The sequence below is a fragment of the Ovis aries genome, chromosome 20, assembly GCF_016772045.2.
Source record: "Ovis aries strain OAR_USU_Benz2616 breed Rambouillet chromosome 20, ARS-UI_Ramb_v3.0, whole genome shotgun sequence".
NCBI lineage: Eukaryota > Metazoa > Chordata > Mammalia > Artiodactyla > Bovidae > Ovis > Ovis aries.
The window spans coordinates 39,059,216-39,083,937 of NC_056073.1; the positions used below are offsets into that span (position 1 = coordinate 39,059,216).

Consider the following 24,722-nt stretch of genomic DNA (forward strand, 5'->3'; position numbering starts at 1 on the left):
TCATCATAGAAGTTTCACTCTGCCTGGATCCATAATGCCCACTCCCTCTTTTAAACTGTTTCAGAAGGCAAAAATTTGGAGTAGTTATATGTTCTCTTGAGGGAAATTTTAAAAATCCAAAAAGAAAAAACTGTAACACCTTGAAGTGGTTGCTGTTAGAATTTTGCCAACTTCCGTGACTCAGGTTAATCATTAACAAAACAGTACATTGTTGTCTGTTGGGAGTAACTGAAGCATTTGGAATTGCTTTGTCTTTCAGGGAAAAATAGCTCTAGGTTGGATTATTTCTTGGTGCCACTAAAAGCCTCTAACAACCTTCTATATCATCTTTTCCTCTGTTTTTCTTTCCTTTGATGCTACCGTCTAGAGGGTTTTTTGGTGAATGTAGAATAAATGTTAATTGGTCCAAAGTAAAAGGATTGAAAGGTGGTTTCTCCAAATAAAGTATAGCTTGAGTGAATCAATTAAATGATACCACAAAACCTTTCCTCATTATTTCATAATTGTACCTGTATACCTTCAGTTCAGTTCAGTCGCTCAGTCATGTCTGACTCTTTGCAACCCCATGGACTGTAGCCTGCTGGGCTCCTCTGTCCATGGGATTCTCCAGGCAAGAATACTGGAATGATTAGCCATTCCCTTCCTGGATCTTCCTGACCCAGGAATCGAACCAGGGTTTCCTGCATTGGCAGGCGGATTCTTTACCGTCAAAGCCACCTGGGAAGCCCCAAGTCATAAATTAGGTGTTGACTGAACTATAGTAAACTAAAATTCCTAGAGGAGGATGATACACTATAAACAAAACACCTTCTGTAGACTTTTAACTGGGTTGTCGGTTATTAACTATGTAATTAGTACTAGAAATACAGCTTAGGTGAAAACTCGCAAGTAGTTCTTGGATTGTAATAATTCTGTAATTAAGGTAAAAAATGTTTTCTCCCAGGAATAATATTACTAACAGCTATAAGCATATCACATTATTGGGTTGGCTGAAAAGTTTGTTTTGGGTTTTTCTGTAAGATCTTACGGAAAAAACCCAAATGAACTTTTTGTCCAGCCCAATATTAATTAATGTTATTAATATTTATTAACAGTAAACAGGGAGACATTCTAATCAAAACATTAACTAATTTTTCCCCTCCCACCCACCTCTTCCCCCCGGTTGTAGGTTTTGCATCACCGAAGGCAGATTCTCTTGCTGCTCAACCTGCCACCACAAGCCCGGTAGTTCACACAAGACCAGCAATAAGCAGCTTTTCTTCTAGTGGAACTGGGTTTGGGGAAGGTTTAAAAGCTGGGTCGTCATGGCAGTGTGATACTTGTCTACTCCAGAACAAAGTCACAGACAACAAATGCGTAGCCTGCCAAACAACAAAATTGCTACCAAAAGATTCTGCTAAACAGACTGCAACCGGGACACCAAGTAAAAGCGGCAAACTGACTGTTTCCACACCAGGGACGACAGGCTTCGGAGACAAATTTAAACCAGCAGTAGGAACTTGGGATTGTGATACCTGTTTAGTGCAGAATAAACCTGAAGCGATAAAATGTGTAGCTTGTGAAACACCGAAACCGGGAACTGGTGTTAAGCGAGTCCTTACGTTGCCAGCGGCTTCAGAAAGCGCTGTAACTGTGGCTGCTTCCTCCTCCAGCTGCACTGTGACCACTGGTGCCTTAGGATTTGCAGATAAATTCAAAAGGCCCGTGGGATCTTGGGAGTGTCCAGTGTGCTGTGTTTCTAATAATGCAGAAGACAATAAGTGTGTGTCCTGTATGTCTGAGAAACCAGGTACGTTTATGGCTGTTTGGAATAATTTTGTTCATTACTTTAATAGAACATTTTAATTCTATTCTCTGTAAACCAGCGAAGAACAAACCTCAGTATTTTAGATGTTTCAGGACAAGCATTTCCTCCTGTGTCAATAATTTTCCAAACTGTCTTGAGATGAAAATGACTTGCCTGGAACTGACACTGCACGTTCTCTTAACCTAGGTTGTGTGTTAATCAGTCCAGCATTTGCTTTGACCTCTTCTTTGTGTGCACTTTTATTAGAAACTTCTGGCTCTTCGTGATCTATTCAAAGTTGGCTGATACAGATGCAAAGGTCTTAGAACGGAGCACTCTTTCTCAGACCTTTACACAGAATAAAATACTACTCTGTCTCTTTTTCTCAAAGAGGAAGTGAGGATGGCTAGCGGTCATTTCCACAGCTAGTTTCATTAAGGAGTAGACAGTATTGTGTTATCAGAAGAGTGTGGCTGAGCACTAATGATGATACCTATACCTGTATGTGCTATCTGCCAGAGACCCTGCAATGATCATAAATTATTAAATCGTTAATGAAAAAGTACTATTGGGCAGACAGAAAAATGGAGCTAGAGTTGAATTTTTCCTGTTTCTCTGTTCAATTTTGAAAGAGTTACTGAAGATTTACACTGATCTTTAATTCATTTGGAATTAATTCATTTGACTCTTTGATGTTTTTGTAATGCTATTATATAATTCTTTGGTACAGATACATGGTAACATAGATACTAAATAAAACATGTTATAAGTGTCCTGGGAATTATACTTCCTATTCTTATTGCATTATTGATGGATGCGTGGTTTTGTGTCTACAGTGAAAAGCTCTTCATAGCCTAGAACCCTATCCTAACACAAGGGGTGTGCTGTATTTCTTGATTCCTGCTAGACATCTCTACAGGAGTAAGATTTCAGAGTCTTTATTCTGAAATATCTTTCTCTTCCCATCTGTCATCCTCATTGTCCCTTTAACAAAAAAAGCTGTTGATGGATGTCTGAGAGCAAAATTAATTGAGTTGATGGGTCAAACTTGTACTTTTGTTCAATCATCTGGTGGCTTTTTGGAGGATGGATTTGAAGGCAACAAAATTTGGAGACCAGAGCACAGATTAGGAAGTTGATCAATAATATGGATAGAGATAGTGGTGATATGTACTAATGAAATCAAATGGAGGGGGATAGAATAATGTATTGAGTTGAAGATACATTAAGTTCAAGCTGCTGAAGTTGACAGATATGTGTGAGAAGACTTTTTAAGATATAAAACTGATTATAGACACTCTGGACTGGAGACACAGATTTGGGAATCATTCACTCATAATTTTCAAATAAATGATGAGAGAAGAGGTGATGTAAGGTGAGTGAGTGGAGCAAACAGAGAGGATAGCCTAAAACTGAATTCTGCTTAGCTTAAGAGAGTAGCAAGAATAGAACTTTGAAACAGTTAATTGAGAGGAAAGACAAGAACCAAACAAGAACCATGTAATACTGGTTGCTTCTTACGAGGATGGGTTTCAAGGGAACCAAACCAGAAGTCTCAATAAGGCTGTCCACTAGAAGAGCAGCAGAAGGGTCCGAGGAAGGAATGAAACAGATTGCAGAGATACATCAGGAGGAGTTGTCTTCTCCCCAGGCCAGCCAGGTGCGTAGTGGAACGCCCATCAAAGAGGTAGTACAGCACTGACGCCCGGAAGTATGGGTCTTGGGTGCTAATGGGAAAGATTTTGTTGGTGATTAAAATCATCAGGGTAGATGAGACCTTGTGAGAGGGCAGTGGACCAAAGACGGTAGGATTTTATTGGCAAAGTGGAAGAGAACATAACGATAAAAACCACAGAGCAGGTAACTGGGAGAAGTGACAACAGCCGGAGGACGTTGAGAGAAGTGGGGCTTCCAGAGCGAATGGCTTTACTTGCAACCCTGCATTTCTTCACGCAGCTGCGCCTTACTGAGCCGTCCCTCCTATGCTGCTGCCTCTCCTCACGAAATTGCTACGTCTGCTTAAAAGTGTAAATAGGACCTCTGTGAATCCTCCTGTCTCGTAGTAGTGTCTTCTCTGTGCGCTTATTTAGATCGTTTGTCATTCCATCTTGGCGATGGTGGTACTATGCATTTATGTTTGTTTTACTTTCCCCTTTTTAGACCAGAAGCACCTTTAGAATCGACACTTTACTCATCTTAATATTCCCAGAACCTAAGAACATTACAGTGCTTAATCAATGTCTGTTAAATGGCTGCGTTTTAACCGAAATGCCTTGAACATAGTAGGTCACGTCTACTTGAGTTGCAACACTTCTGTGCAGAAATGGTCATTTCAGAGTCAGAGATCTGTGCTTTGGAATCTTGAAATTAATATGGCCATGACTGTGTATTTTATGTGTTAGGCTCTTCCCTACGATTTATAACTTATATTTTATAATCTGTGATGCTTAACAAAATTTGACAAACATTATTAAGGAAAATTTAGTCTTTTATGCCCTGATCTGTGAGCATCAGTTTAAAAAACAAAACAAAACATGGCTATTCAACCTTGGGGTTAAGAGGACACTCAACAGTGAGCAAGGTGAGTGTGAGTTGCTCATTTATAAGACTAAAAGAAATCTGAGATGTCTGGACCGTTTTTAACAACGTGATGTTTATATTTCTGGCATTTTCTCTGTCTTAATAGGAAACACTGATAAAAATTGTTCATTTGGACTTATGTGGTGTCATGGAGCTCGTGACATAATGTAAATTAGAATTATTGTATTTTTGCTTTGTTTTTTAGGAAGTTCAGTACCTGTTTCAAGCAGCAGCACAGCCCCCCCAGTCTCCCTGTCATCTGGAGGCTGCCTAGGATTGGACAAGTTCAAGAAACCTGAGGGAAGCTGGAACTGTGAAGTGTGTCTAGTGAAGAATAAAGCAGACTCTAGCATATGTATAGCATGTGAAGCTGTAAAGGCACACACAAAGCCCGAGTTTACAGGTGAGGTGTTGGTAAAGTACCTCCTTATAAAGTAAAATGTTTGCACACAGCTTTGTTTTTAAAACCATTCTTTCTTAAAAATTCTTGTAAAATGAGGTGTTGTCCTGGACTTTCAGCTCATAATCTACCTCTGAATTACCGTGTAGTTGAGTTATTTGGTGGTCAGGAGTGAGGATATACATTTGGTATTTTACTAGTTTTCCTTTGAGAAGGAAAATGCTTGTTGCAGCCCACTGAAGTAATGACATGACTAAGGGTTACAGCTGGTTTGAAGAACACTGCACTTGGATTTTAGGAGGTCGCTAGAACTCATTCTGTAACTGTTGCCTCATGGTCTCTTTCCCATTTTCCCCACTGGTAGTAATCACCATACCTTAAACCTTCTTTCTGAGGCAGAAGTGCCTTTGAACTCCTTTGAGGCAGAGGTGAAGATTAGTTAATATTGTCTTTGACCCCTTTATTTTTTCGCTTTCTGTCTGATGTCACATAAGGCATTTTCAAGCCCATGTGGATAGTAGCCATTTGCTCTTGAGATGCTGATGTAATTTTTCAAGTACGTTTCTTAGGGAGAGAAAGTTGGGTGGGTAACCATTAAAGGAAAGGAAATCTGAAGACAAATGCTTTTTACAAGTGCTTGGCTGTCACTTGTTAAGTTACATGTTGGTAAGTGGGAACAGGGCTTAAGTATCTTGGTACCGTTCATTGATCTCTGTGGAGCCAATCAGTCAGGTGCCTAATTTCTAGTTTATTCTGCTACAGAAAAGCATTCTGAAACCAAGACTTTGATCTTGTCATTATAGTATTTGTATTTTTTAAAATATTGCTTCCACTCATACAGTTCTGGTTCTTTCATGCTAAATACTTGAATTCTTAAGTAAATAACACATTTACTCACAAGATTTAAGAAGCAAGTTAACGACAGGACTCACAGTGAAAGGTCTGTCTCTTGTCCTCATTGGCTCATTTGCCGTCCTTCCTGCCCTGTGGTCATCTGTGGTTAGTTTATTGTATCTCTTTCAACGTTTCTTTATGCACATCACAAGCAAATGTACTTCTCTTCTCTGTATTTTTACTTCTCTCTGCCTTGTTGGGAAAGGTTGTAGGCACCATCACCTTTCTGCACCCTTGTCATTACCACAGATGCGCTCGGACGTGTCTTAGTTCTTCATTTCAGCTGCCTGGGTGGCGTATGGCATTTTACATACTGTGAGTTGATCATTCAAATAGACTCAGCTATAGACTTGCTGGGTTGTTGACAAGTTGCCTCCCACCAACTTTGTGTTGATTTATGCATCCACATGCCATATCAAGACTGTCCGTTACTCCTAGTCTCATCACCAGCACTGATTTATCAAACTTGTCTGACCTCTGTCAGTCTGATGGATGAAATGTGCCTGTGAGGCTCGAGATGATGGATGAGATGTGCCTGTGAGGCTTGAGATGTACTTATGCTGAAGGAGGGCCAGCTTGGTTCATGTTCACTGTCATTGTTAAACTAATGCTCTTTGAAGTAGGCCTGGTCTAAGCTGGTCCTGTCTCCTCCTGCTTGTCAAGGTTGACATTTTGTTTGACTGAATGGTATTTAGTGATACTAATCCAGTGTCTGTGTGGTGTCTTTATGTTTTTGAAGGCTTCGGCACATCTTCCTCATCTTCGAACGCAGCAACCTCATCCTTCAAGTTTGGCATTCCATCACCCTCTTCTGGGCCCTCTCAGACATTAGCCAACACTGGGAACTTTAAATTTGGAGATCAAGGAGGCTTCAAAATTGGCGTGTCATCAGATTCGGGATCTGCAAACCCCTTGAGTGAAGGCTTCAAATTTTCTAAACCCATAGGAGATTTTAAATTTGGAGTTTCATCTGATTCTAAACCTGAAGAAGTCAAAAAAGACAGTAAAAATGACAATAACTTTAAGTTTGGACTTTCTTCTGGTTTAAGCAATCCAGCTCCTTTAGCTCCATTTCAGTTCGGGGTGTCTAGTCTCGGGCAGCAAGAAAAGAAAGAAGAACTGCCTAAATCTTCATCGACAGGCTTTAGCTTTGGTTCAGGTGTCATTAACCCTACCCCCGCTGCTGCTGCTGCTGACACCGCGGTGACCTCTGAGAGCAAGAGTGGCTTCAGTTTTGGAACCACAGACACCAAGAGTGTGTCTGTGGCTCCTTTCACGTGTCAGACTTCAGAAGCAAAAAAGGAAGAAACACCTGCTACCAAAGGAGGGTTTGCTTTTGGCAGCGTGGACCCTGCCCCTCTGCCATCAGCCTCATTATTTGTTTTGGGAAGGACAGAAGAGAAACAGCAAGAGCCTGTCACTTCTACATCTCTCGTGTTTGGGAAGAAAGCTGACAATGAAGAGCCGAAGTGCCCACCGGTGTTTTCCTTTGGGAATTCAGAGCAAACCAAAGATGAGGGCTCTTCCAAGTCAACCTTCAGTTTCAGCATGGTGAAACCATCTGAAAAGGAATCTGAGCAGCCAGCAAAGCCTGCTTTTGCTTTTGGCGCTCAAACCAGTACTGCAGCTGGTAAGCATTAAACCTTTTTTTTTTTTTTTTCACAAGGTGTCGACAAATGCGGCGAGTCAAGGGGTGGTTTACACTGGACATAGTTGAGAGAGTCCCAGTCACAGAACTCTGGGAAGGAGTAGAGGACTTTCCGTTTTAGCTGCTCTGTACCACCCCCGCCAACCCCTCCTCCACCCTCCGTGATTCTGACGAAGTTATCTGCATGTCTGATTTTGAGAGATGTAGCTCTGATGGAAAGCCCACAATATTTGCATATTTGTCTGTGACTTTTTCCCTTCTGTTTGAGCTTTTAAAATCAGAATTGACACACACTATTCAGGAAGATAAGCATTTTTTTCCTTAAGCTCAGGAAATAACTTTCTAATAAAATCTTTATGTACAGGCCTTCATATACAAATAGCAATAGCCAGTCTTCAGCTGGCATTCAAGGAACATAGGCAACAAATACAATAAATCTCTGACAAACAGAGGTGGATATGAAAACTAAAATTGCAAAGAAAAAAATGAAATAGCATTTTTAAAAGTAAGAAAACCAAAAACATAGTTGGTGAAATAAAATCACTGCGTGGACTGAGTAGCAGGAAGGAAAAAAAAAAAACAACAGCTGATAATCGGATTAGTGAACTAGAATTTCCCAGAACCCAATGTAAAAGAACAGATCTAAGCCATATCCACAAGTTCCATTGGAATAGGAGTGCGTAGAAGATGAGGACAGTATGAAGGAAATACCAAAGAAGCAACAGGAGGAAACTCCCCACATGTAAAGAAAGACACTGGTCTTAAAAACGACGTGTTCACTGCGAAGGACCAGTGAAATTTTAGGACACCAGGGCCAAAATCCTGAATGCTTTCAGAGAAAAGAGTTTGCCACAAGTAGATTATCAGATTAGCATCAGACTTCTCATTTGTAACATGGAATGCCAAAAACAGTAGAGCAGTGACCTCAAAATGAAAAAATGGTCTTGAGTTGAGAATTCTGTTAACCAGTCAAATACTTTCAGACTGTAAGAGCAACATACAGATGTTTTTCAGACAAGCAAAGAATCAAAAGTTGAATACGTATGAACACTTTTGAATAATAAATTGGAAACACAAGAAAATGAAAAATTAACCTGAAAATATTTGTATGGAATTCAGCACCTAGGTATGAGCAGTTTTTATCTATAAAATTTTACTTAAAAAACACCCTTCAAAGAAAGCAAAAACTAAATTATCCATTATTACTTAGAAGGAATAAAAATGAGATAGGGTCTAATCAAATTTAATCCTAGTATCACTATACTATTTCCATTGAAACATGCATTTTCAACATCCTATTAAGCAACTTGAAAGTGACCTATTACATTTACTGTCAGTTATATTGGTGCCCATACTGCAGTGTGACCAGCCCTGTCTAGTAGATAGTGTTGGAATTGAGAGATTATTGGAACAAGTTTTTTAAAAAAGTCGTCTACTAAAGGTAGCTGGATTCAGGGTCACCATATAAAGAATCAATAGCTTTCCTCCAAATCAAAAGTGAATAGTTTGGTAGCATATCCCATTTATATTTTCTAACAGTTCCAATTTGTGTTTTATAATGTCAGCAGAACCTGCAACATCATAAATAAGAGAACATAAATGAGGTATTTTATACTTGTTCCTGAGTGAATATCCTTTCCTCTCTACCTCAGCCCCAATAGAATTTCAGTTCTTAGAGGAATTTTTGTGAACTTAACATGTGAAAATAATTCTAAAAATTCATATGGAAGGGAAAACTTGAATTGTGGAGAGAAAGGCTGGCATACCGTCAGGTTTGCCCTACTAATATCCAGCAATGCTATAAGGCTGCAGTATTTGAAACAGTCCAGCAACGGTAGCTGTAGAGGTTTGGCAGTTTAGTATGTTGTAGAGTTACAACTTAGTGAGCAGGCTAGGGTGCACTAGTCTGGACAGCAAATTCAGATAGTGGTGTCCAGTGAGATTTGGATTTAAGGAGTATTTAAAAATATATGTATACTTTGCAAATACACATAAATATTACGTGCATATATATATATATATGAATAGTTTTATGTGTTTGACTATATCAAAATCTAACAAATTTCCATTCGATGAACTAATTTATATTAAAATCTTAATGATTCTCGGAGAAGGCAATGGCACCCTGCTCCAGTAGTCTTGGCTGGAAAATCCCATGGACGCAGGAGCCTGGTGGGCTGCAGTCCATGGGTTCACTAAGAGTCTGAGATGACTGAGCGACTTCCCTGTCACGCATTGGAGAAGGAAACGGCAACCCACTCCAGTGTTCTTGCCTGGAGAATCCCAGGGACGGGGGAGCCTGATGGGCTGCCATCTGTGGGGTCGCACAGAGTCGGACATGACTGAAGCGACTTAGCAGCAGCAGCAGCATAAGCAGTAATGATTCTATTTGCTAATGGATGCTAAGATTTTGGGGTAGGAAAAAAATGCCTTCTGTTATTACTTGTTCTTAAAGAATTTTGTTTCTTAATTTCCATCTTACAGATCAAGGTGCGGCCAAGCCAGTTTTTAGTTTCTTGAACAGCAGTTCCTCTAATTCAAGTGCACCAGCCACTTCAGCTGGTGGTGGCATATTTGGCAGTTCCACCTCGTCCTCCAGCGCGCCTGTGGCTGCCTTTGTGTTTGGACAGGCCAGCAATCCCGTGAGCAGCTCTGCCTTTGGAAATGCTGCCGAATCTAGTACATCTCAGTCTTTGCTGTTTTCTCAAGACAGCAAACCAGCAACCACATCAAGCACGGGTACAGCTGTCGCCCCATTTGTCTTTGGCACAGGAGCCAGCAGTAATAATGCTGCAAGCTCTGGCTTCAACTTTGGAGCTACAACCACATCTAGCTCTGCAGGTACGTTTAAAGACAAAAACATGTTGTAGTTGAATTGGCTTTCATTATAAGTAGATGATCTCTTAGTGTATAATATCACAAGAAGGCATGGCTGCATTTAGGTCGTTTCTAGCTGGGATGTTGTAATTACTCAGTGTGGAATGAAGTACATTTTGAGTTTAATATAATTCCGGACCACAGCCTTGTCTAACTCAGTGAAACTAAGCCATGCCTTGGTGGCCACCCAGGACAGGTGGGTCATGATGAAGAGGTCTGACAGAATGTGGTCCACTGGAGAAGGGAATGGCAAAACACTTCAATATTCTTGCCTTGAGAACCCCATGAACAGTATGAAAAGGCAAAATGATAGGATACTGAAAGGGGAACTCCCCGGGTTGGTAGGTGCCCAAATATGCTGCTGGAGATCAATGGAGAAATAACTCCAGAAAGAATGAAGGGATGGAGCCAAAGCAAAAACAACACCCAGTTGTGGATGTGACTGGTGACAGAAGCAATATCTGATGCTGTAAAGAGCAATATTGCATAGGAACCTGGAATGTCAGGTTCATGAATCAAGGCAAATTGGAAGTGGTCACACAGGAGATGGCAAGAGTGAATGTCAACATTCTAGGAATCAGCAAACTAAAATGGACTGGAATGGGTGAATTTAACTCAGATGACCATTATATCTACTACTGTGGGCAGGAATCCCTTAGAAGAAATGGAGTAGCCATCATGGTCAACCAAAGAGTCCGAAATGCAGTACTTGGATGCAGTCTCAAAAACAACAGAATGATCTTTGTTCGTTTCCTAGGCAAACCATTCAATATAATGGTGATCCAAGCCTATGCTCCAAGCAGTAATGCTGAAGAAGCTGAAGTTGAACGGTTCTATGAAAATCTACAAGACCTTTTAGAACTAACACCCCAAAAAGATGTCCTTTTCATTCTAGGGGACTGGAATGCAAAAGTAGGAAGTCAAGAAACACTGGAATAAGAGGCAAATTTGGCCTTGGAGTACAGAATGAAGCAGGGCAAAGACTAAGAGTTTTGCTAAGAAAATGCACTGGTCATAGCAAACACCCTCTTCCAACAACACAACAGAAGACTCTGCACATGGACATCACCAGATGGTCAACACTGAAATCAGATTGATTATATTCTCTGCAGCCAGAGATGGAGAAGCTCCATACAGTCAGCAAAAACAAGGCTGGGAGTGACTGGCTCAGATCATGAACTCCTTATTACCAAATTCAGACTTGAAATTGAAGAAAATGGGGAAAACCACTAGACCATTCAGGTATGACCTAAATCAAATCCCCTATGAGTATACAGTGGAAGTGAGAAATAGATATAAGGGACTAGATCTGATAGAGTACCTGATGAACTATGGACGGAGGTTTGTGACATTGTACAGGAGACAGGGATCAAGACCATCCCCATGAAAAAGAGGGGCTTCCCTGGTGGCTCAGAGGTTAAAGCGTCTGCCTGCAATGTGGGAGACCTGGGTTCGATTCCTGGGTCGGGAAGATCCCTGCAGAAGGAAATGGCAACCCACTCCAGTATTCTTGCCTGGAAAATCCCATGGACGGAGGAGCCTGGTGGGCTACAGTCCATGGGGTCACAAAGAGTCAGACACAACTGAGCGACTTCACTTCACTTCATGGAAAAGAAATGCAAAAAAGCAAATGCCTGTCTGAGGAGGTCTTAAAAATAGCTGTGAATAGAAGAGAAGCAAAAAGCAAAGGAGAAAAGAAAAGATATAAGTATCTGAATGCAGAGTTCCAAAGAAGACCAAGGAGACATAAGAAAGCCTTCCTCAGCGATCAATGTAAAGAAATGGAGGAAAATGACAGAATGGGAAAGACTAGAGATCTCTTCAAGAAAATTAGAGATACCAAGGGAACATTCCATGCAAAGATCCCCTGCAGAAGGAAATGGCAACCCACTCCAGTATTCTTGCCTGGATAAAGGACAAGAATGTGCTCAATAAAGGACAGAAATGGTATGGACTTAACAGAAGCAGAAGATATTAAGAAGAGGTGGCAAGAATACACAGGAGAACTACAAAAAAGAGCTTCACAACCCAGTGATCATGATGGTGTGATCACTCACCTAGAGCCACACATCTGTAATGTGAAAGTGGGCCTTAGAAAGCATCACTACAAACAAAGCTAGAGGAGGTGATGGAATTCCAGTTGAGCTATTTCAAATCCTGAAAGATGATGCTATGAAAGTGCTACACTCAATATGCCAGCAAATTTGGAAAACTCAGCAGTGGCCACAGGACTGGAAAAGGTCAGTTGTCATTCCAATTCCAAAGAAAGGCAATGCCAAAGAATGCTCAAACTACTGCACAGTTGCACTCATCTCACACGCTAGTAAAGTAATGCTCAAAATTCTCCAAGCCAGCCTTCAGCAATACGTGAACCATGAACTTCCAGATGTTCAAGTTGGTTTTAGAAAAGGCAGAGGAACCAGAGATCAAATTGCCAACATCCACTGGATCATCAAAAAAACAAGAGTTCCAGAAAACATCTATTTCTGCTTTATTGACGATGCCAAAGCCTTTGATTTTGTGGATCACAATAAACTGAGGAAAATCCTGAAAGAGATGGGAACACCAGACCACCTGACCTCCCTATTGAGAAACCTGTATGCAGGTCAGGAAGCAACAGTTAGAACTGGACATGGAGCAACAGACTGGTTCCATATAGGAAAAGGAGTACATCAAGGCTGTATATTGTCACCCTGCTTATTTAACTTACATGCAGAGTACATCATGAGAAACACTGGGCTGGAAGAAGCACAAGCTGGAATCAAGATTGCCGGGAGAAATATCAATAACCTCAGATATACAGATGACACCACCCTTATGGCAGAAAGAGAAGAGGAACTAAAGAGCCTCTTGCTGAAAGTGAAAGAGGAGAGTGAAAAAGGTGGCTTAAAGCTCATCATTCAGAAAATGAAGTCATGGCATCTGGTCCCATCACTTCATGGGAAATAGATGGGGAAACAGTGAAAATAGTGTCAGATTTTATTTTGGGGGGGCTCCAAAATCACTGCAGATGGTGATTGCAGCCATGAAATTAAAAGATGCTTACTCCTTGGAAGGAAAGTTATGACCAACCTAGATAGCATATTCAAAAGCAGAGATATTACTTTGCCAACAAAGGTCTGTCTAGTCAAGGCTATGGGTTTTCCAGTGTTCATGTATGGATGTGAGAGTTGGCCTGTGACGAAAGCTGAGTACCGAAGAATTGATGCTTTTGAACTGTGGCGCTGGAGAAGACTCTTGAGAGTCCCTTGTACTGCAAGAAGGTCCAGCCAGTCCATCCTAAAGGAGATCAGTCCTGGGTGTTCGCTGGAAGGACTGATTTTGAAGCTGAAATTCCAATACTTTGGCCATCTCATGTGAAGAGTTAACTCATTGGAAAAGACCCTGATGCTGGGAGGGATTGGGGGCAGGAGGAGAAGGGGATGACAGAGGATGAGATGGCTGGATGGCATCACTGACTCGATGTTCATGAGTTTGCGTGAACTCCAGGAGTTGGTGATGGACAGGGAGGCCTGGTGTGCTGCAGTTCATGGGGTCACAAAGAGTTGGACACGACTGAGCAACTGAACTGAAAGGAACTCTTGGAAGCAATTTTCTCATCTCATTAAGAGTGTCTTTAGTTTGTTCAAGTGTTTTTTAGTGTAAATAACCAGACACTGAAGATTATTTTATTAGACGTTAGTCCTCTTTATGCAGTGGATACATGATCACATAATAGTCAGTATCTGCACTATGTTGCCTTTCCGATAGGAGATCAGTTGTCTTCTTAGATATTTAAAGACCTGAACATTTTTGGCTGCAAGATAGGAATCTTGTTAATTGCAGTTTTTATGGATTCTGTATGATTTTACTAAATAATGGTAGCAAGCATTGTATTTTCTTCATCAGTTATTCAAAACTTGTCCTGATAAGGTCTGTTCAGCAAGGTAAGAGTCTGCAAACAATCTTGATATGTGCATTTCAGTTTACAGACAATTGAGGATTATCTGTTTAACCATCCGTGGTGATTTAAGTGTGTCTCTGGGTCTCTAGGATCCTCCTTTGTGTTTGGCACTGGAGCTTCAGCACCATCTGCCAGTCCAGCGTTTGGTGCTAACCAGACCCCAACATTTGGACAAAGTCAAGGTGCCAGCCAGCCTAACCCCCCAGGTTTTGGATCTATACCATCTTCAGGGGCATTATTTTCTGCTGGTTCTCAGCCTGCACCACCTACTTTTGGGACAGTGTCAAGCAGTGGACAGCCTCCTGTGTTTGGGCAGCAGCCTAGTCAGTCTGCATTTGGCTCTGGAACAGCTCCTAATTCCAGTAAGTATGCAGTAATGGTGTAGTTTGTATCCCTACTTGAGTTTTGTATGTCTTCAGTACAGTTTTTTTTCTTTGAGTTTTGAAACCATGCACATCTCTTTTCTTCGATCTCTTGTACTTGGCAGAATAGAGACGTGTATGTTTAGATTTACCTATAAACAGCATTCCCAACTCTCTTCCCAACACAGTTAAGCACTCTGTTTTGTTTTGTTTTTTAACAAGGCAGGTGCAGGTTTTAAATAAATGATTTGTTTATTACATATGTATGTATTTATGTATGTTTGGCTGTGCTGCATCTTCGGTGCTGCGCTCAGGCTTTCTCTAGTTGCAGTGATCAGAGGCTCCTCTGCAGGGCTCGGCCTCCTCACTGCAGTCGCTTCTCGCGCTGTGGAGCACAGGCTCTGGAGTGCGGGCTTAGTTGCTCCATGGCGCATGGTATCTTCCCGGACCGGGGATCGTGTCCCCTGCATTGGCAGGTGGATTCTTAACCACTGGACCATCCGTATCCTGTTGATGAAAGTTTGAGTTGTTCTTAGCTGTCAGAACATGCAGCTCTGCGTGCATCTTAGTACATCACAAGATTATACGCACTCTTTCTGATGGATTGTGCCAGTTCACATCGTTCCAGCATTAAATGAAGATCCTCATATTTGGATGCTACTTGATTTCATTTTTTGTGAATTCTTTCTGTAATTTTTTGGGTCCCTAATACTAATTGGTTATTTTGCTCTGCTTATTGATTTGTAGAAATTCTTTATGTATTTTGAATGTTAGTATTTTGTTAGCTAGTACATGTAGCAAAATTTCTTCTGTTCTGTGACACATGATAATCATTTTAATCAGAATTTAATGATTCCCAACCCCTCAATACAAAATTGAAGACTTTAGCTCTCTTTCACACAGCTAGGAATGCCTTCAGTTCTAATAGAGTGATACTGTGTGGTTAGATCACTATGTTAAATATGCAAACATTGTATGATATACTGTGATTTTTCTTTCCTAGACAACATTTTGTTTTTCCTAGCCTTAGTGATTTCTTCTCATGGTTAATATTTGCTTCTCCCATTTGTATATAACTACTTTGTTTTTTCAAGTACTTTGGCTATTTCTCAGTATCTGAAATTTTACCACATAATTTTTTTAAGTTTTTTTATTGGCTTTTATTTTTGCTTTTGTATTGATCTCGTTGATGACCAGTATTATTTAAGTGTACGACATAGTGATCCACAATTTTTAAAGGTTATATACTCTATTTATAGTTACTGTAAAATATTGGCCACGTTCCCCATGTTGTATAATATATCCTTGTAGCTTACATTATACAGAATAGTTTGTACCCCTTAACTTCTCCCCTGTCTTGCCTCTTCCCCCTTTCTGCTCACCACTAACAACCAGAAGTTCTTCCTGTGCGTCTGAGTGTGTTGCCTTTTTGTTATATTCAATAGCTTGTTACATTGTTTGGATTCCTCAGATAAATGATTTCATACAATATTTGTCTTTCTCTAACTTAGTTCACTTTGCATACTCCTTTCAAGCCTCTACGTGTTGTTTTAAGTAGCAAAATTTCATTCTTTTTGTGTGTATGCTGGGATGACTACCAGGCCACGCAAAAGCACACACACTGCTGCCGCTGCTAAGTCGCATCAGTCATGTCAGACTCTGTGCGACCCCATAGACGGCAGCCCGCCAGGCTCCTCCATCCCTGGGATTCTCCAGGCAAGAGCACTGGAGCGGGTTGCCACGTCCTTCTCCAAAGCATACACACTGCATCTTCTTTATTCATTCATTTGTTGATGGACACTTGAGTTGTTTCCTTAATCTTGCTATAAACATTGATTGGGATGCGTGTATTGTTTGGGATTAATATTTTGGGGTTTTTTTTTTTTTTTTTTTTTCCAGATACGTACTTAGGAGTGAAATTGCTGGGTCATATGCTAGCTCTATTTTTAGTTTTTTGAGAAACTGCCGTACTGTTTTGCAATAATTAGTGGCTGCACCAATGTACATTCCCACTGACAGTGTATGAGGGTTCTCTCTTCTCTGCATCTATGCCAACTTTTGTTATTTGTGTTCTTTTCGATGATAGCTGTTCTTACAGGTGAAAGGTGATATCTCATTGTGGTTTTAATTTGCATTCCTCTGATGTTCAGCATCTTTTCGTGTTCCTGTTGACCACCTGGGTACCTTCTTCAGAAAAAAATGTTTATTCAAGTCTGCTCAGTTTTTATTGGGTTGTTTGTTTTATTGATGTTGAGTTACGTGAGCTGTTCATGTGTTTTGGATATTAACCCCTTATTTATCATACCATTAGCAAATATTTTCTCCCATTTTGAAGTCTTCTTTGCTGTGCAAAAGCTCTGAAGTCTAATTAGGTTCCGTTTGTTTGTTTTTGCTTTAGGAGACTGATCCAAAAAAATATCACTACAATTTATATCAGAGTTTTCTGCCTTTGTTTTCTTCAAGGAGTTTTATGGTTAGGTCTTTATGTTTTTGTATATGGTGTGAGGAAACATTCTGATTTCACCCTTTTACGTGTGGCTGTCTAGTTTTCCCAGCACCACTTATTGGAGTGACACTCTTTTCTCCATTATATATTCTTGCCTCATTTGTCATATACTAATGACCACTAGTGTGTGGGTTTGTTTCTGGGCTCTCTGCTGTGTTCCTTTGGTCTGTGTGTCTTTGCTCTTTGTGCCTATACTGTACTGTTTTGATTACTATAGCTTTCTAGTGTGGTCTGAACCCAGGACGTGGGACTCCTCCAGCTCTGTTCTTTTCTCAAGGTGGTTTTGGCTATGTGGGTCTTTTGTGTTTCCATACAAATTTAAAAATTACTAGGGACTTCCCTGGCAGTCCAATGGTTAAGACTTCACTTTCCAGTGCAGCAGGTGTGGGTTCGATCCCTGGTTGGGGAGCTTAAATCCCATGTGCCTTGGAGCCAAAAAACAAAGCATTAAGGAAAAAAAAAAGAAGCAGCAATATTGTAACAAATTTGATAGAAACTTTAAAAATGGTCCATATTAAGAAAATCTTAAAAATATTAGTTCTGTGAATAATGTTAAGGGTATGGGTATTTTGATAGGGATTGCATTGAATCTATAGATTGCTATGTGTAGTATGGCCCTTTTAACAATATTAGTTTTTCCAGTCCACAAACTTAGTCTGTCTTTCCCTCTGTGTTGTCTGCAATTTTCTTTCATCAGAATCTTACAGTTTTGTGAGTACAGATATTTTACCTCCTTAGATAGGTTTATTCTTAGGTATTTTACTCTTTTTAATGTGATGATGAATGGGGTTCTTTCCTTAATTTCTCTTTCTGATAGTTCATTGTTAGTGTATAGAAATGCAGCAGACTTCTGTATGTTAATTTTGATTCTGCAACTTTATTTAATTCATTGATGAGCTCTAGTAGTTTTCTGGTGGTGTCTTTAGGGTTTTCTGTGTATAGTATGTCATCTGCAAAGTGATAGTTTCCCTTCTTCCTTTGTAATTTGGATTCCTTTTATTTCCTTTTTTCTCTGATTGACTTCCCAAACTATGTTGAATAAAAGTGGTGAGAGGGGGCATCCTTGTCCTGTTCCTAATCTTAGAGGAAATACTTCCTGTTAAATATGTTCACAATGGGCTTGTCAAAATGGCCTTTATTTTGTCAAGGTATGTTCCATCTATGCCCACTTTCTGGAGAGTTTTTAACATAAATGGATGTTGAATTTTGTCAAAAATATTTTCTATTAAGATGATCATATTGTTTTATTCTTCAGTCTTTTGATGTGTATCACATTGATTTGTGGATATTGAACAATTATTGCATCTCTGGGTATCATGGTATATACTTTTAATGTATTGTTGGATTCAGTTTGCTAATACTTCGTTGAGGATTTTTGCATTGATGTTCATCATTGATACTGGCTTGTAATTCTCTTTTCCTGTGATATCTTTGTCTGATTTTGGTGTCAAGGTGATGCTAAGTCACCATTCTAATGACCATTCTAATGGAGATTCCCTCTAGCTTCCTCTTAAAGGAATCTGTTTCCTGAGTGTCACATCTTTTTCCTCCTTATGCCCTTGTTTTGGGAGAATACATCTTCCCATGATATCTTAAGGACACAGGGAAGAAAAGTTTGAGACCTTATATTTCTGGAAAGATCTTTATTCTGCCCCCATGTTGGGTAAGATTTTGTTTCAATATATATTTAGAATTGAAATTACTCTTTTTTTTTTTTTTTTTTTTTAATGATTTTGAGGGCATTTTCCCATTGTGGATGTTCTAGCTCCCAGAGTTAGTTGCTCTTGCAGTCTCTTTACTTTTGCTTTTGGTCTGTTTTTCCTTCTGGAGCATCATTAGAGTACTTTTTTGCCTCCAGTGCTTTGCTTATGAGGATGTTCCTGGTCTGGATCCATTTTATCCTTGGATGATGTTAGGAAGGCCGTGTGTCCTATTTATTATAAGCTGCTTTCATGGGAATTTTCTTGAATTATTTCTTTGGAGATTTTGCACCTCATTCTTTTTTATCTTCCATTTTTTTCCATTGTCTCCTACTTTTTGTTGTATTTCCTGGGAAGATTTCCTCAATTTTATCTTGAAACACACCTGCTGAGATTTTACTTCTGCATGTATTGCTTATTTTCTTAGTGGAAATTGTTCCATCGATGTTCTTTTTTATATCCTTCTGCTTTTGTTTTAGATGTGTTATCTATTGATCTCTTGAGGATATTAACAGTGAGTTTTTGTTTTGTTTTTCCGTTTGATAGCTTTTGCTTTGTTTTCTCCAAATTGCTTTTTTTATTATTGCTTCAGTCTTAGTGTTTCTTACGAAATACTTTCCTCAGATGTCTGGTGCTTCTTGCCTCTTACTCATAGTGTTTGGGTTTTGTTTATTTTAAATTGTAGTAATAATGTTTAACATGAGTTGTGTCTACTCATCAGCAGAGGCACAGGTATTGGTAACTGTAGGCACAGTGTTGTATGACAGAGTTCTAGAATCTGAGCATCTTGCATGACTGACAGTTTACACCTGCTCTGAACAGCGCCTCTTCATATCTCCCCACCCCCACCTCTCCCTGCAGCCCCTGTTCTTTCAGCTTGTGTGAATTTGGTTAGTTCAGATTCCTCATAGAAGTGAACTCATGCATTATTTCACTTAACGTCCTCCAGATGCGTCCATGTTTTTTTCAAATTGCAAGATTAATATTCCATTTTATGTGGACACGTCATTTCCTTTATCTGTGCGTCTGTCTGGGGATGTCTGGGTTGTTTCTACTTAGGTTATTGTGAATAATGCTGCAGTGAATAAGAGTCCAGATACCTTTTTGAGATCCTGGTTTCAAGTCTTTTGGGTAAATACCTAGAATGGGATTGCTAGATCATATGGTAGTTTTCTCTTTAACTTTTTGAGAAGCTTCCATACTGTTTTCCTTAGTGGCTGTGGCAATTTACTTTTCCACCAGCGGTTCACAAGGGTTCACTTTTCTCCACATCCTTGCCAGCACTTGCTATTTCTTATCGATAGCTGTTCTGAGAGATGATATCTCCTAGTGGATTTGATCTGCATTCCCCCTGATGATTGCTGAGGTCGAGCATCCTTATTATATATGCCCATGTGTTGTCTGTGGAGAAATCTCTGTTCAGGTTGTTTGCCCATTGGGCAAAGGGTTTAATTTTAATATCATTGTAGGTTTCTCTAACTGGCTTGTCCTCTTGCCAAGAGCTGAATGTTAGTATCTTTAGGTTTCCCCTTTTGGGCTGTCACATTCCGCAGAGAAGGTTCTTGAAGCCTCCTGTCTTAAGGGCATAAATCCTCGTGATTGCCAGTGTTTTGGGAGCTGAGTCAGGGCGGAAGGCTGCAGTTCTCAGCATTCGTTATACTCAGCCTGCTCCTAGTCCTTCTATTTTCAGTAGGTATCCTTGCCTCTGTGTGTGATGGGCCCCAGTCCAGAGGCCTCTCCAGAGACTAGAAGTCTGTACTTCTGCTAGGTAGAGGAGGAGAGTTCTCATCCTGTTTGTTGGGGAGGGATTGATATGGGTATCTGCTTCTTAAACAGTTACTGGAAAAAAAGAAAAGAAAAAAAACAAAAAAACAAGGCAGGATGGTAGAGTAACTGTTTAAGAAGCAGACTTCGTTCTCACTTCCAGAAGTACCTGGAACCTAAACCTTGTGGAGATGGTTAGTGTAAATGGAATGCCTTCTGTGCTTTCTCTTGCTACCAGTTTAGTATTTGGCTCCCATCGTGCTTCCAGCTTCTAAATTTTGTTCTGTTGTCTCTTTCTCTCCCTACCTTTGTAAATTCCCCTTACTGTGATTTTAACATAAGTTTTGGAAAAGGTAGCGCTCAATATGTTGGTTGCACAATCTCAGTCAGAAGTCACTCAGCCCTTTTTCCCCTTGGTCACGGGTGAGTTGGGTCGCTTGTTGGAGGGTGTCAGATATATATTTTGTCTGTAGAGAAATTACTTATTTTTTTTTAAGTGACCATAGGAGAACTTAACCCTTCACATGTTTTTGTATGTAAAAGTCAGAGTCATTACTAGAAAACCATCATTTTTACCTTAATGAGGTTTTTCTGCTTCAACGATTTCAGGTTCCATTTTCCAGTTTGGCAGCAGCACTGCGACAAATTTCAACTTCACCAACAACAATCCGTCAGGAGTGTTCACATTTGGTGCGAGTCCCAGCACACCTGCAGCCTCAGCCCAGCCCTCTGGCTCAGGCGGCTTTCAGTTTAGCCAGGCTTCAGCAGCGTTTACTGTGGGGTAAGAGAACTTTCTGTTGAGATATGTGCGTGTGTGTGTGTTTAGAATCATCAAGGTGCAGTATGCTGCTGCTAAGTCGCTTCAGTTGTGTCCGACTCTGTGCGACCCCACAGGCGGCAGCCCACCAGGCTCCCCCGTCCCTGGGATTCTCCAGGCAAGAACACTGGAGTGGGTTGCCATTTTCTTCTCCAATGCAGGAAAGTGAAAAGTGAAAGTGAAGTCGCTCAGTCGTGTCCGACTCTTAGCGACCCCATAGACTAGAGCCCACCAGGCTCCTGCGTCCATGGGATTTTCCAGGCAGGAGCACTGGAGTGGGGTGCCATTGCCTTCTCCAGGTGCAGTATAGTTGAGGTAAAATCAAGTATGTTCTCCACCAATTTACCGTATTACTATCAAGCAAAAGAGCATGGGGGGGGGTGTGGGGGTGGGGGTGTGGGTGTAGGTGTAGGTGTAGGTATGCAGTGTAACAGTGTGCTTCCTGTAACACTGTCTCCCCACCCCCCGTGTGTGTGTGTGTGTGTGTGTGTGTGTGTGTGTGTAGGTGTAGGTATGCGGTGTAACAGTGTGCTTCCTGTAACACTGTCTCCCCACCCCCCATCACCAGTCACACAGTGTTATGATTGTGAGATTTTATGTGAGCATCATGTCACGTTACAGAGTTTTTATTTTTCGCAGGTCAAATGGGAAAAACATGTTCTCTTCTTCTGGAACTTCGGTTTCTGGTCGAAAGATAAAGACTGCTGTTAGACGCAAGAAATAAAGGTCATGGTGTGTTACACACACTGTTAACAGCTGGTGCACTGCTTTCAGATACTGGATTGTACTATAATACTGGGTTATCTGAAGTCAGATCTGCCTAAGGACTTCTTTAATTTGGGAATTTTCCTCCTTTTTTCTTTATAGAAGCCCAACTTCACCTCTCCCACCCCCCCTTTTTAAAAAAATAATAGCTAGACTGGTGACTGATTCTTCAGCAAAATTATTTTATGATCCAGCAAATTATTCACTGATTTGGCATAGGCTGGCAGAACCCAGGAATCGAGTCTGCTCGGAGAATGGCTTTGTATAGAACCTCTTCGTCTGCACCACCGTGCGCGTTGATGTGCGTTTATGGAACGCATTGCAATTGTAATTATATCTGAGGAATTCTGTATAGACTAGAGAATGTTGAAATGAATGATTTCTATGCTGAGTTTGTGCTGGTGTATGTGTGAAGTGAGTGAGTTGGGTGTATCGTGCACTAAAATTTTCTGATAGAGGAAGCCTGATTAAAGAATGGTCCATGCTAAGGACTTGTTAGATCTAGTTCGTTCTCCATTTAATAATTATATGCTATTTCTATATTGTCATTCTTCTGACTATCACCTGTCTTGCCTTTTTCATTATTTTATTATGAAACTTGTGTAAATACAATCTTGTTTCTGTACTTTTTTGGCATAACATAAATCTGTGAATTTGAAATTTTAATTTTGTGTTAGAAATTTTTTTTGTTTGTTTAGTCTTGTCTCAGATTTTATTATGTAAATCCCATTATTCAAAGTTGCCTAAATCCATTTGGAAATCTTTAAAAAAAAAAAAATTGGGGATTCTTAAAGTGAGTTTATTGGCTTTTCTGATCCAGTTTTTGTTTGGACCAAAAACCAGTATTGTACAAAGTATTAAGCATATATTTTTATATTTACTGAAATGGACTGTGGTGACTTTGGATAATAAGGAAAAGTTTAATATTAAAGCCATGTTTATTACAGTATAATTAACATGTTAAACCATGGGATAAATGCCATCAATAAAAAATTATGAAATACTTTTTGCTCTAGTGTTAAATTATAGTGAAGGTAAAAGTGTTAGTGGAAGGGAATCTTTTTATAGAAGTTAACAGTGGTCAGTTAGAGAAATTCCAAAGAATACATTTAAGTGATTTGGACAGCTCCTAAGTGAAAGGGAAATGTCTGAAGGTACGCTCGCTGCATTTTTGTCTGGTGCTAGGAATCATGCCTACTTTGCATATAAATTGACATACCTTTTTAAAGTAGAAAATAAATGGAAACAACAATTTCTGTTTGTACTTGTATCTTCCTTCATCGGTGACTAGACAGTGTTTATTGACTGAATTTTTGGAGATACATACCCCAAGTGGCCCACAAAAGCTTCAGTGGTCCTTTTGTGCGATTTCTTTTGGATTGTTTTATGGATTTTTTTTTTTTAAGAAGTAGATTTCTTTGTTATGGCCCATAAAAGAGCTCTTGGGGGAGAGCATTTGATAACTTTATTCTTCAATTTGAACATATAATTTTATGGTGACTTTTATTTTACTGAACTTGTAGTTAGACTCTAAAAGCAGTACTTTAAAATGTTTGAACTTTTCTGTGTTTCCAGGGAAATGATTTCTGTTACTGAAATGTCTTAGGCCATCATCACGTGCTAGCTTTGGAGTACGAATTTTCTAATTCTCAACTTATTAAATAATAATTGTTTGACATGAACCTGTTTGGAAGGCAGAAGATGATGGTGAATACTAACGGAGTAATTTGGAAATGTGTGGGGTGTTAATGTTTAACTAAATTGCATGTTCCTTCCTTCTTAGTCATTGTTTTAGACCCATATGGATGAGGATATTAAGCTTTCTATTCTGGGAAAGATTTTTCATTAAAAATGTACCAGAAATATTTCATTAATTTTTTTTTTTAAAGCTAGTAACCAAAAACCAAACAGGGCGAGTTATAAAAATGAAGTCTCCTATCCCCCCCAAAACTGAGATCTCTAGGGCTAGAGTTGTTTGGGACTTGGGGCTTGTTTTTTCACCTCTATTGCTTTAACTCTCAGGCTGCACATGGCAGCTATAGAATACACTCCTGGTCGCAGTTCCAACCACATATCTTTCCCTACTGAAGCCCAGCCAACGTATCTCTTCATCAGCTTGGTGCAGGCTGCAGACCCACTCCTTGTGGCTGTAATAGCAGCCTTGGGTTCCAAACTCCATACACAGATGAAAGTGAAGTGCTGTTTGTGGAACATGGGGAAACGTTATGGAAAGAAAATAAATAGCCCACTTTTCATGCTGGATCAATGAGGAACTGTTTTTAACTGAAAATAATCTGATGGTAAGAAAGCCAAATGCAGAAAGATTGAAAAATCAGGTATGTTTATATAATTCAGTTGATTTGCAAGAGTCAAGTTGTTCTCACTGAATGTGTATCAGTATGTTTGGTGGGGTGTTGCAAATGTATATTCTCAGACCTATGCACCAGAGATTCATGCACTCACTGGGTTCAGATAGTGTTCAAAAATCATTAAATAAGTGCCTGGAAAACTTGCGATGCCTGAGGTCCAGGCGTGCCACTTCTAGCGTGTTTTTGTTTTTTTGTTTTTTTTTTTTTTAGTAATTTACAGTTTGAGATGTTAAGTACAGTTCAGACAACTGAAGTTTAAGTCTTTAGCTAATAGGTTATGAATTTCTCTTAGAATTATTCATGTAATTAGG

At 39.9% G+C, this 24,722-nt stretch overlaps 1 protein-coding gene across 3 annotated transcripts in view; it reads left to right on the forward strand.

Moving 5' to 3' along the window:
* Nucleotides 1-23,294, forward strand: part of NUP153 (nucleoporin 153) — a 67,378-nt gene extending 44,084 nt beyond the window's left edge. For 2 of the 3 annotated variants that reach the window (XM_027958739.3, XM_060403492.1), the window contains 7 exons: nt 1,169-1,789; nt 4,572-4,769; nt 6,400-7,290; nt 9,793-10,149; nt 14,218-14,490; nt 21,070-21,241; nt 21,917-23,294. In XM_027958739.3, coding sequence (XP_027814540.1) covers nt 1,169-1,789; nt 4,572-4,769; nt 6,400-7,290; nt 9,793-10,149; nt 14,218-14,490; nt 21,070-21,241; nt 21,917-22,001 — 2,597 coding nt within the window. In that variant the 3' untranslated portion in view covers nt 22,002-23,294. The remainder of the gene's footprint in view (nt 1-1,168; nt 1,790-4,571; nt 4,770-6,399; nt 7,291-9,792; nt 10,150-14,217; nt 14,491-21,069; nt 21,242-21,916) is intronic. The other variant, XM_027958740.3, reaches the window with a different exon arrangement.
* Nucleotides 23,295-24,722: the final 1,428 nt, after the last annotated feature.